Source organism: Leopardus geoffroyi, chromosome A3, assembly GCF_018350155.1.
Source record: "Leopardus geoffroyi isolate Oge1 chromosome A3, O.geoffroyi_Oge1_pat1.0, whole genome shotgun sequence".
In the NCBI taxonomy this organism is placed as follows: domain Eukaryota; kingdom Metazoa; phylum Chordata; class Mammalia; order Carnivora; family Felidae; genus Leopardus; species Leopardus geoffroyi.
The window spans coordinates 12,101,357-12,113,655 of record NC_059336.1 but is presented as its reverse complement, the minus strand read 5'-3'; the positions used below and the strand labels follow the sequence as shown (position 1 = coordinate 12,113,655).

Sequence of the window (12,299 nt, the reverse complement as noted above, 5' to 3'; positions counted from 1 at the left end):
ATCAGTGAACACCAGACGACAGGCCCACCTGCTCACCCCCTTCCCTCCCTCGACGCACATGAGGCACTTACAGTAAATATATCACCGTGCTTCTCCTTCATCCTAGTGAGGAAGCTGGCAGCATCTTTTCCAAATTCCAAGGCATGGCCCAACCACGGGATACTGCCCACGTCCAGAGGAGGCTCACCAGGTCGCCTGCAGAAGCCACAGTACTTATCACTATTTGATAAAGTAGGGAAGAAGAAAAAGAGTGTAGGGCATGGGGTATGACTTTTCAGCGGAGAGAAGGCTTCCCTGGGACATTGGAGAAAGACCTGAAGGTGGTGAGGGAAGGAGCCACGTAGATATCTGGAAGAAGAGCCTGCCAGGCAGAAGTAACAAGTGCAAAGGCCCTGAGGCTGGATCATGCCTGGCGTGTTCCATGAACAGTAAGGAGGCCAGTATGGCTGGAGTGGAGGGACCGAGGAGAACAGGAGACGTTGAGGCCAGAGCAGGAACAGGTGTCAGACCATGCAGAGCCTTGGAGGCAGCTGTGAGGACTTTTAACTTTTTCCCTGCATGAGGTGGGAGCCATGGGAGAGCTTCGAGTTGCACAGGGACATGATTTGACTTAAGTTTTTATAGGATCCTTTTGGCGGCTGAGTAGAGGAGGGACTGCAGGGGGCCAAGAGGAGAAGCTGGGTGACAAGTTGATGTTGGTACATCTTAGGGAATCCAATCGAGGTGGGCTTTCCCTGTGGGTGGGAGAGCTTTCTAGAATCCAGAAGTACAAGGACACAGAGTTCTCTGCCTGAGCCAGCGTGGACAGGGCTTTGGTCATCTCACACCCCCTGCCATGCCCACAGAGAAAGGATGAGACTGGAGACACGGTTGAGTGATTGAGCGGCAAAGGGTAGCAGAAGGACCGTCCTCATCACTGACCCCTGGCTGTCCCTGCCCCACCATCCTCTGGGGGAGGGGCTGTTCGCTAGGGAGAGCTAATCATGATCACGAAGTGGGCCTCAGATAGCAAGACCGCTGCTCATGGTGGACCCCTGGGAGGTCCTTAAACCCAGGCTAGGACCCCTATCTTTGTCGTAGAACGATCAGAACCACAGGCATGCAGAGAGCTCCCTGTCTGGTGAATAGTAAGCCATCCCTTCTCTTCTCACTCGCTCACCGAATAGTAACTAGGAAGCAGGCACTGCTCCACGTGCTGGGGTTACAGCAGTGAACGGGACAGGCAAGGTGCCTGGCTTCATGGGGCTTCATGGGGCTTACTAATAAGGGGAAGGCAGACAAAAGCAAAAAAAAAAAAAAAAAGCAAAATCATTTCAGAGAGTGACAAGCGTGATAAAGAAAATAAAGGAGCTACGAGTGAACGATGAAAAGACAAACAACCCGATTTTTAAATGCACGAAGGATGTGAATGGACAGTTCTCTGACGGAGATGCACAAATGGCCGGTGAACAGATGAAAAGACGCTCGACATCGTGAGGCACTGGGGAAAAAAATGCAAATCGAAGCCACAGTGTGGCACCATTTCACACGGAGATGGCTCTCCTCTAAAAAAAGAAATAGTCACTGTTGGCAAAGATGTGGAGAAATGGGGATCCGCATATAGTTCTGGTGGGAATGTAAACGGTGCAGCTCGTGTGGAAACTAGCCTGGCAGGTCCCTGAAAGGCTAACAGAGTTACCACACAACCCAGCAACATAAACATACCCCAAAGAACTGAAAACATAAGTTCATATAAACCTGTACGCTGCTGTTCACAGTGGCATTATTCACAGTGGCCAAAAGATGGACCCAATGCAGATGTCGCTGACTGATGAGTGGACAGACAAAATACGGTATGTTCATGCCGTGGGACATTATTCAGCCACAGAAAGGAATGACTGATTCATGCCACAGTGTGGAAGAACTTTAAAACCATTATGCCGAGTGAAAGAAGCCAGACACAGAGGTCACCTCTTGGGTGGTCGACTTCTATGCAATGTCCAGAAAAGGCACATCCAGAGGGGCAGAAAGTAGATTAGTGGTTGCCAGAGCTCGAGGGAGAATACAGAGGGACTGCTTATGGAGACAGGTTTCCAGGCTTCTTTTGGGGAATGACAAAAAATATTCTGGAGTTAGGCAGTGGTGAGGGCGGCACAACCCTACAAATATTCTAAAAAGCACTGATTGTATACTTTATTTTTTTAATGTTTATTTATTTTTGAGAGAGAGAGAGAGAGAGAGAGAGTGGAGGGGGGGGTCAGAGAGAGAGAGACACAAAATGCAAAGCAGGCTCCAGGCTCTAAGCTGTCAGCAGAGCCTGATGTGGGGCTCAAACCTACCAACTGCAAGATCCTGACCTGAGCCAAAGTCGGACGCTTAACTGACTGAACCACCCAGGTGCCCCTGAATTGTATACTTTAAAATGGTAAATGTAGGAGCACCTGAGTGGCTCAGTCTGTTTACCATCTGACTTCGGCTCAGGGCATGATCTCACGGGTCATGAGTTCAAGCCCTGCATCAGGCTCTGTGCTGACAGATCAGAGCCCGGAGCCTGGCTCATTCTGTATCTCCCTCTCTGTCTGCCCCTCCCCTACTTGTGCTCTGCCTCTCTCTCTCAAAAATAAACAAACATTTAGGACATTTTTTTAAATGGTAAATGTTATAGTGTGTGAATTATATCTCAGCAAAGAAAAAAGAAGCTAGGTGACAAGGACTGGTCAGGGAGGGCCTCCCTGTGGAGGTGCCATGTGAGCAAAGACCAGCAGGATGAGAAGGGAGTGGAGCGCCAGAGTGGGGAGAGAATGAATTTAGGCAGTGGGAACAGCGAGTGCAAGGGCCCTGGGGTGGGAGGCTCTCCAGAGAGCAGGCACTAGTGTGGCTGGAGTGGACTGTAGGGGTGAGAGGCAGGATTTGACCTGCAGCCAGGGTCAGGTTTCCATGCCCAGTATGATGGGGAGCCCCCGGAGGGTTAGAAGGGGGGGCTGGAAAGTGATGTGGTTATGCTTTTAAAAAGTCACAACACAGATCATCCAGGAGCGTGACAACGGAAGTGGAGGTGAAGCTAGCATCCGACTCCCCCGCTTCCAGGATGGGGGGCTTCTTCCTCTAAGACACCTTTGGGGGTATGAGCAGGGGCTATGGCTTCCTTTCCCTGCTCTTTGTCCAGGCTGCGGCCAGAGCTCCCCAGTGAGCCAGGTGTTATTTCTGGCAGCTTTCATCTTTCCCCAGAAAAGTCCCAAGGAGGCTCAGACAAAGGCAGGAAGCTGGGAGCCCAGGAGTCTGACCCGTGCGATGTAGCCGGCTGGCTCTTGGATCCTAGGCCCTGCATCCAGCTCGGGCCCAGGCCACATTCCAGGGTGACTCAGCCGTCAGCCAGCAGGGATGAAGGAGACTCTATTTTGGGGTCTGCGGTCTCCAGCCTCGCCCACGGACACCCTCACTGTTTTGAGATACGGCCAGGCCCTTGGAGAGGAGGGAGGTAGGGCTGGACCCCCTCATCCCCGGCTCCTGCCCACACAGCCTGTCCCTCCGGTTTCAGATGCCAAGACACCTTTTCTGATTCCCCACTTCCCGTCACATGGGCCCCTCCCCAAACTGCCCACTTGCCACTCACGGACTCCACGGCCAACCTTGCCACCCGGCCTCCTCTCTCGCGCTCAACCCTCTGCAAAGTGGGGGAGAGGGTTAAGGATGGGCAGCACCCAGCTTTGTGCCCTGAAGTATCACACCCACACTGGACGGAAGTGCCACGAATATAGGCACTTGACCCCCGACACTTAACAACAGTGCCTGGCACAGAGAAGGCGTTTAATAAATATGTGTCAGATGAATGATTTGCGTATACAGGTGGTGCTCAAAGAGCAGCACCTGCCCCTCCCCCCACCCGCCAGAGTCTGCCCAAGGGGTCAAGGGACCCAACGCAGGCTAAGTGCCTGATACACACAGTCCGCATTCTGGTTTGAGCAGAAGCGGCATCATTTAGCTGTGCCGTGTTAGTGGACTGCCTCACATCTCTGTCTGGTAGTTTCAACTCAACTCAGGGCCTCAGGCTCTGGGAGGACTTCATAGGGGGGGGACCGCAGGGTTTCAGCAACCTGAGCGTCTATTCCGCCCCAGGGTTCACCCACAAGCTGTCGGCCATTAATTCTCTTCCCTCCCCCACTCCTTGCCTCCCACTTCGCAGATGCAGCATGCGGCCACTTTGCTCTAGTTTTTGTTTTCCTGTTTTTGTAACTGACGCAGAAGGTTCGGAGAATTCTCAACGTCATAGGAGAATGGTTAGGGCAAGCAGAGTGACAGAACAGATGCAAACTGGAGAGACAACAGGAGGGGTGGGGACGGCAGCAAGGCTGAGAGAGGGCTCTCCTATGGAGTCCCCAGCAAGGGATGGTCCATTGTCGCATTTTGCAGGAGAAGCTGGAGACCTGGTGTTTTGTACGTGGAACACCCTAATTTTCTCCTCTTGCTGTGTGTGGTACACAGCAGACCTATCTGGGCTGCATCCAACCTCGGGCCACCACTTGGTGGCCTCTGGTCAGTGCGGGTTGGAACAAGGCACATTTTCTGTGCCCAGAAACTCCGTACCCTGCAAGGGCCCAGATCTTTTCTTGAGCCACCGGGAACCGTCACCTGATGCCACGGTGACCTCCCCACACCTGGAGTGTTCTTCCAAGGCTCTCTAGACCAGACGCACAAGCCCAAAGAGGAAAAGAGACACACGCAGCCCGGTAGGGTGGCCAGGGCACGGGAGATCGGCTACGTGACACTTGGTGGACAAACCAAGGTCCAAAAGGACAGCAGGAAGGATGTTTCTGACAGCCACATGCAGGTCATCAGCCCCGGTGGCACAGAAGTCAGACTCCTAATTCCTGACCCAAGGTCTCCTAATTCCAGCTTACAACCTCTCCCAAGAGAAAACACTCACGGTTACCCAGGCGCGTTTAAAAATCTTTGCTATAACTGCCAAAATTGGAATTTGGACTGGAGACTACACAATATTAATCATTTTTGTATTCTGAGGTAGGATAAGAGAATTGTGGTTGTCATTTTTTTTTTTTTTTTGACATGCATTCTGAAATATTTTCTGGAGAGATATTGTAACATCTGGAATTAAAAAAATTTTTTTTTAATTTGAGAGAGAGCATGAGAGTGGGGGAGAGGGGCAGAGAGAGAGAGAGAGAGAATGAAAATCTTAAGCAGGGTCCATGCTCAGTGTGGAGCCTGATGAGGGGCTCAATCTCATGACCCTGGGATCATGACCTGAGCCAAAATCAAGAGTCAGACGCTCAACCGACTGAGCCACTCAGGCACCCCGATCTGTAATTTTTTGTAAAAATGTTAACCATCAAATAAGGGGATGGTTACATGGGAGTTCTTATACTATTCTTTCATTTTTCTGTATAGTTGAAATTTTTCATCATTAAAAATTTTAACTTAAAAAAAAAGCTAGAGGTAAAGACAGTTGCTGACTGACTGAAGTTCCTTTTTTTTTTCTTTTTTTTTCTTTTTACTGAGAAAAGCATGAGTTTTTGAACTGACTGGATGGGGAATATAATTTCAGTGTGGCCCTAAGGAGGTCGCTTAGCCCTTCTAGGCCTCAGCTGTAAAATAGGGTGATGAACATTACCTCAAGGGTCAGTGAGGAGAAAGGAAGGTGTGGGGTCTTGCTGGTTTGATTCATTGTCTACACAGCATCAGCATCATCCACCTCTTTTTCCAACACTTGATTATTTGTCCTTAAGAATCTTCTGGGGGCGCCTGGGTGGCTCAGTGGTTAAGCATCTGACTTCAGCTCAGGTCATGATCTCACGGTTCATGAGTTCAAGCCCCACATTGGGTTCTGTGTTGACAGTGCAGATCCTGCTTTAGATTCTCTGTCTCCCTCTCTCTCTGCCCCTCCCCTACTCTCTCTCTCTCTGTCTCTCTCTCCCCAAAATAAATAAATAAATAAACATTAAAAAAAAAAAGAATCTTCTGGGAGTAGCCGCAACTTACTATCTTACCATCATGTGCTTCTAAGACTTTTGAGCGTTCAGATTAAAAATAAAATGTGTGGGAAGCATGGAAATTCATTTTTCCTGGGAATTACAAACCCCTATAGCCCAGATGCGTAATCCAGGCAGATCCTGCACAAGTTGCTTAGCTTCTCTGAGACTCAGTTTCCTCCTCTGTAAAATGGGAGTAACAAGAGTGCCCCTTGCTGAGATGGGAGGAGAAAATGAGATTGGGACCTAAACTGGGGTGCCTGTGGGGTCTCCCCAGGGTCCACCCAACTAACTGCCCCTGAGCTCTCAGTGACCCCAAACCCATACTTCTACCTAGGACCCACTGTTGATCCTCCTAAGCCACCAGGTGTAAAAATCAACGACTCACCCTCAAAGATAAATTAGCTCTCTGGATTACGGCAAGAATTTGCTAAAATAATGTTTAACTGGCCTTTCTTCTAACCCAGAAGTTCCATTCTCAGCTGCCACTCTCATCAGCATCCCCATTTTAAAGATTGAGACACTAAGGCAGAGAGCGGTTACCCAATTTGTTCTTATTCCTAGAGGCTGAGAGTTTCCACACGCTGAGCCCCCAGGGACCCTGCTTCCCAGAATCCACATAGCTTACAGCCACCACCACCTCGGCTGGGGCGGGGGGAACACAGAGCAAGAGGCCTCACAGGAAGACCACAGCACATTGTCTGAAATGGCCAAAACGCTGGAGACAGCCTAAGGGTCCATCAGTTGAGACAGGAATAAAAAGGGAAAAAATAAACTTGCCATTCATTCATAACATGGAATACTACACAGACGATCAAAAGAGTGAATCAGAGCTCCACGCAGCAACATGGACGGACATCAAAACTAAAACCCGCAGAGAAAAAAGCAAATGTGCGATCCGAAAACATCCCTGGACAGAGTCTCCCCAAAAGCCTAACAACTTTGGAAGAATAATTCATTTCTTTACAGAAGAACTTATTTGCGGACTTTTCCTCTTTCTTCCTCATTTTTTTTCAGGCAAATGAACGAACACATAGTTTTAAATTTAACCTGGGAAGGTGTCTGAAGGTTAAAGAAAAAGATCACGAGGTTATTGTTTGGAAGTTGAACTAACCTCTTGTTTAAAAATAAAAAGTTTCCAGAAAAGTTCTGGAATTTTCAGACACTCTCATTTCACACACACACACACACACACACACACACACACACACACACACGCAGTGCCCTGTATTACCTACAACCTCACCAAAGAGGGATCACGGAAGGCAGTGTAGTACTCTGGACTGGATCCTGGCACAGAATGAGCCCATGATGGAAAAGCTGATGAAATACAAATGAAGTCTGGAGTTTGGCTCATCTTAACAGACCAGTGTTGGCTTTTTAGTTTTGACGAATGTACCACGATAATGTCAAATGTTAACAATGGCGGAAACTGGATGGGGAGGCCTTTGGAAACTGGATGAGGGGTCTTTGGGAACTCTTTGTACAACCTTTGCAACTTTCTTGCAAATATAAAACCAGTCTCAAATAAAAGGCGTACTTTTTAAAAAATCTGGAAGGTTCCCCTCCAGCCTTGCTCTGGCCGCGCTATGCAGTAGCCTTGATCAACAAGAAAAGTTTGGAATTGCCGGAAGGGAAGGGAAGGGCAGGGCTTCAGTCTTATCTATAACGGGATAAATATTTAAGTCAAATACATTCAGCTATCCCATGTGCAACTCAGATGACTTTTTAAATTAACTTTGTAAAAAAAGGACTCACTGCCAAGGCACTGATTTCAAGTGTATGAGATTTACTCCTCCTAAATCACAGATTCTCAGTGGAGCAGGACAACCTTTGGGACTAGGAAGCTGAGAAGTTTGGCGTGGGTTCTATCTACCCTGCCCAGGCTGTGGGGTCTCAGGGGAAGGGAGACCCCTTTTCTGGACCAGAGCCCCCTCGTCCAGGTGGGGGAGGGAGGCCTCCCATGGAAAGTGGTTCCAGGGCTCTGCATTCCCCAGCCTCAACTCGCCCATCTGTGTAATGGGGTGAGGATCAAGGCCACCCCCCCCACCCCACCCCCAGGAACCGAGAAAGCCTGGGGATTGGCTCAAGTAGGTGCTGGATCCAGGAGGGGGCTTCTCGCACTCACCCGGAGACCCTCTCCACAAAGCCCTTCGCAGGTGCCAGCCGAGCGCGTGTGCACCGGGGGCCGTCTGCCGGGTCCCCCAGCCCCGTCGCCCACTTCCCGGGCCTCCACCACCCCCCCCCCCGGAGCCTCACCGCACCCCCCCCCCACCCCGGCGACCTGGCCGTCGTCCTCCCCCCCGGGGTGGGGCGGCGGATGGTCGTCGAGCCCCTTCGCCCCGAGGGGCCGGCCGGTGGGGGAGGGACGAGCGGCTCGGGACGCCGGGGGTCGCCCCTCTGTCCGGGCGGGGGGCGAGGGCACTCACCGCGAGCGTCGACGGCTCAGCAGCAGCAGGAGCAGCAGCGCGGCCAGCAGCCCGAGGAGCAGGGCCCAGGACATGGCCGGGCGGCGGGCGGGCGGGCGAGGCTGCGGCGGCGGGCGGGCTCCGGGCGCCCAGGTGCCTCTCGGCCCGCGCGCCCTCCCTCCCCGCTGGCCCGGCCACGGCAGGACGGGGGCGGGCCCGACGGCGGCGCCGGGGTCCCGGGGGGCGGGGCGCTCTCGGGGAGCCCCTCCCCCAGCTCGGCGGCGCCGGCCCCCACCTCGGGCTCGGAAAGGGTCTGGAAAATGTCGGGGGGAGCGGAGGGGAGCTGCGGGCGGGCGGGCGAGGTGGGAGGGGGGTGCTGCGAGGGAGGGATTATGTGGGGGGGGGAGGGAAGGAAGGGAGGCACTGGGTAGGAGGGACGGAGGGGTGATGGGGATAGAGCAGGGGGTGGAGACGGGAGGGTGACGTGGGGGCGGAGGGGGAATGTGGTAGGAGGGGTGGGAGGGGCCCACGTTCTACCTGAACCGTCTCCACCAGCCTCCTCCTCCTGGCCCCGTCCCCACCCTGGGCCTGGAGTTTTCTGTCCCGTGTGTCTGGGCCAGGTGGGGTTGGCCGGATGGCACAGCACCGTATTTACCTTCAGGAATATAGTGACGGGGTTGCAGGAGCTGCTCGGATTCAGCTCTGAGCTCCCCTCCCCAACTGCTGTTAGAGCCAATGACTGGAGCACAGCAGGGGCTCAAGGGTATGGTGGCCATTGCCAAGATCGCCTGGTGCTTAGGGTGCCAGCCTCTAGGTCTGCAAGAGACCACCCCTGGGTGCTAAGGGCAACCCAGGCTCACCACTCACTCCCCCACCGATTTGCACCCTGGGAAACCTTGTGCAGGAAACCTAAACCCTCTCTGAGGCCAGTTTCTTGTCGGGGAACAGACAGGTCAAAGGCGTGAGAAATTGACCAGAGCTTGTCTAAAAGGTTGCCAAGTACTCCTTGCTTGGCACAGGTGAATGCTGTGAGTCCGGGTGGAGGTCTGATTCTAATCCTGTGTCTGTTTCTCACTGCTGGGTGCCTCCAGGCAGATTTCCTCTCTTCTTCCCAGTAGCCCCTGGAGAAGCTGTCACTCCTCCCCCTTCTCCTGTCTTCAGCCGCCTCCCTCCCTCTACAGAAGGATCCTCTTAGAACCCAAGTCAGAACCTGTCACCGGATTTTGCTCAGAATCCCCCATGGCTCCACCCCACTCGTCACTCAGAACACAGCCCCAAGTCCTTATAAGGTCCTATAAGCACCGGCATTTTCTGCCCCCTGCCACCTTTACCCCCCTAACCTCATGCCCCCCCCCCAACTCTGCTCCAGCCACACCCATCTCTTCTCCTTCCCCAAATGTGCCAAACTCACTTCCACCTCAGGGCCTTTGCACTCGATAGTCCCTCCGTCTAAAACAACCTTCTCTCAGACACTTGCGTAGCTGGTGCCTTCCATCACCTTCCCCATCCCTCTGTCTCTGCTCAACTGTCACCTCCTCAAAGAAACCTTCCCTGACCACCTGGTCTAAAGTGTTCACACCATCATTCTCTCTTGCTTTAGTTTGTTTGTTTGTTTTTCCTTGATGGTACTTAACATTCCTGCTATCATGTTAGAGATTCACTTATTTGCCTGTTTAATGTTGGCTGTCATGGCAGCTGGATGACCTTCTGTGTCCTCTGGATTCAGAATTTCAAGAGGCAAAAAGCACTTCCTGAACCTCTTGTTTATTTATCCAGCTTCTCCGCCTACAAAGCCAACGATCCCAAAAAGGCCACCGAACGGGCCGGGAGGGTTTTCTCCAAATTTGGGGGAGCACTGTGGGGCGGCCTTCTGTCAGAGGGGTTCACAGCCCAGCCTGGCCAATGCTAAACTGTGTAACTGGGCAGTCTGCTCCACCTCCCTGAGCCACGGTGCCTCATCGGTGGAGTGGAGTTGAAGAAATGACCTAATCCAGGGGACACGCCTCTCAGAGTGCTGGATACACAGTGAGCAGTAGTGAAAGTTAACTGCTGCCAGGACTTATTCCTGTTTAGCCTCCCACCGTGTGTGTGATCAGGGCTCGGCCTCAGTTTTCTCATCTGAGAAATGGGAAGAATAGTTCCTTCCTCACAGGCCTGTTGTGAGGACTGAATGAATTGATGGGAGCGTGAAATCACCCAGCAGGGGGCCTGGAACACAGTAGGTGCTCAATAAATGTTAGCTTTTCCACCCCACATCCCAGGCTGGAGCGTAAACCAGTGGCATCCCAATCTGAATCACTCCCAAATGGCATGTCTCTCTTCCCCCTCCCCTCCACGGAAGGAACACACCAATGAGAGAAGAATGTGTTGGCGCCCCTGGCCTCTTTCTTCCTTGCTAATGGAACCTGATTTTATTCAGGAATCACCCACATGTTTAGGAGGGTGGCCCCATCTTCTTCTCATTGGTCTGAGCCGGCCAGGGCTCTCCCTCTTTGCTGGGAACCATCCCAGGAAACACCGATCTCCAGACTTCTTGTTTAAGAAATGATCAAATGTCTGTTGCTGAAGACACCACGAATCAGCTTTTCTCTTACATGCAGCCAGAAACATTTCGAGTTAAGAGGACCTTCCAGTCAGGGCCGTGGTGAGGAGCCTGTGAGGTAAGAATGCACCCAAAGCACCTGTCACGGTACTCGCCCACAGTCAGCTTTCAAAAGTGTCACTTCACGTTATTATTCTCACTTTTATTACACCTCGGGCTTTCTAGCTTTATTAATAGGGTATCGTATCCATAGAGTATCCTAACTCTGATGTCTGCAGAACAGGCAGGAAACTCCAAACTCCCCTGACTCATGAGGCCTGACAAGGCCCTGCTCTGGGCTCATATGGCCTCAAGACTGAAGGTGAGGGAAAACTTCGCCAAAAACCACCCCTGCACGCCATGGTGGAAGGGTTGGAACATACAAGGCTTGAGAGCTAAGTTCAGATCCCAGCATGGCCACTCACTTGCCACATGACCCTAAGCAAGGTTCATCTTGCTGAGCCTCAACTACTTTATCTGTATAATGGGCATGTTGCTGGTAGTGGTGATGGCAGGGGAGTCGACCAGCAGGGTTCCAACCCTGGCATCCAAATCTTCATAGGAAAGTAAAGCCCACGTGTCAGATGGAGTGTCAGGAAATTCCTTCTTCCTTCCGCCTCTCCCAGAGGCTGTCACCCAGGGACAAGCATCCACACATTCTCCCGTAGGAGTCTTGTGTCCAGATGTCCACTGTCCAGTAGAGATAAGTCATCTGGGCAACTCTCTGATCCGCCCAACTTCTCTCTCTCTCTCTCTCTGTTTTGTTTTGTTTTGTTTTTTAATTTATTTTGGGTGAGACAGAGACAGCACGAGTGGGGGGGCAGAGAGAGGGGGAGACAGAGAATCCCAAGCAGGCTTCTCACTTACAGTTCGATGCAGGACTCGAACCCACAAAACCGCTAGATCGTGACCTGAGCTGAAACCAAGAGTCAGATGCTCGACCGACTGAGCCACCCACGTGCCCCCCGCCCAACCTCTGCTCTCTTCTCTGGTTGCAGTAGGGTCATGAGGATAATGTCAAGACCCAACTCCAGAAAATGGGGAGCTCTGCCTGGAAAGGACAGTCCTTGCCACCCCACAACCCTGCTTTTTCTCTTCCAGGGACCAAGTCTGGTTTGTGTCTGCATCCCAAAGACTATAAACAAATTGTGTTTGGAAAGGAAAATATGCGTATTGCCTTCTTCAAAGCTAAAACCCAGCCCCATCAGAGAAGGCCAGTTTTAAATGTTTTTGTAATGATGACTCTAACTTTAGTTGGTGATTTAGCCCACTCAAAATACTTTTTCATATTAACCCATCTAATCCCCACTGGACCCTGTAAAATGGGCACTGTTAGTATTCCCAGCT

At 51.9% G+C, this 12,299-nt stretch overlaps 1 protein-coding gene across 3 annotated transcripts in view; it reads right to left on the bottom strand.

Annotated features, from left to right (window-relative positions):
• The window catches only part of PTGIS (prostaglandin I2 synthase), a 40,665-nt gene extending 32,076 nt beyond the window's left edge, over window positions 1-8,589 (bottom strand). Inside the window, exons 1-2 of one of the 3 annotated variants that reach the window (XM_045444275.1) lie at window positions 8,393-8,589; window positions 72-195 (exon numbers count right to left, since the gene is read on the bottom strand). In XM_045444275.1, coding sequence (XP_045300231.1) covers window positions 72-195; window positions 8,393-8,466 — 198 coding nt within the window. In that variant the 5' untranslated portion in view covers window positions 8,467-8,589. The remainder of the gene's footprint in view (window positions 1-71; window positions 196-8,392) is intronic. The other 2 variants (XM_045444276.1, XM_045444274.1) reach the window with 2 other exon arrangements.
• Between the last annotated feature and the right edge of the window lie 3,710 nt (window positions 8,590-12,299).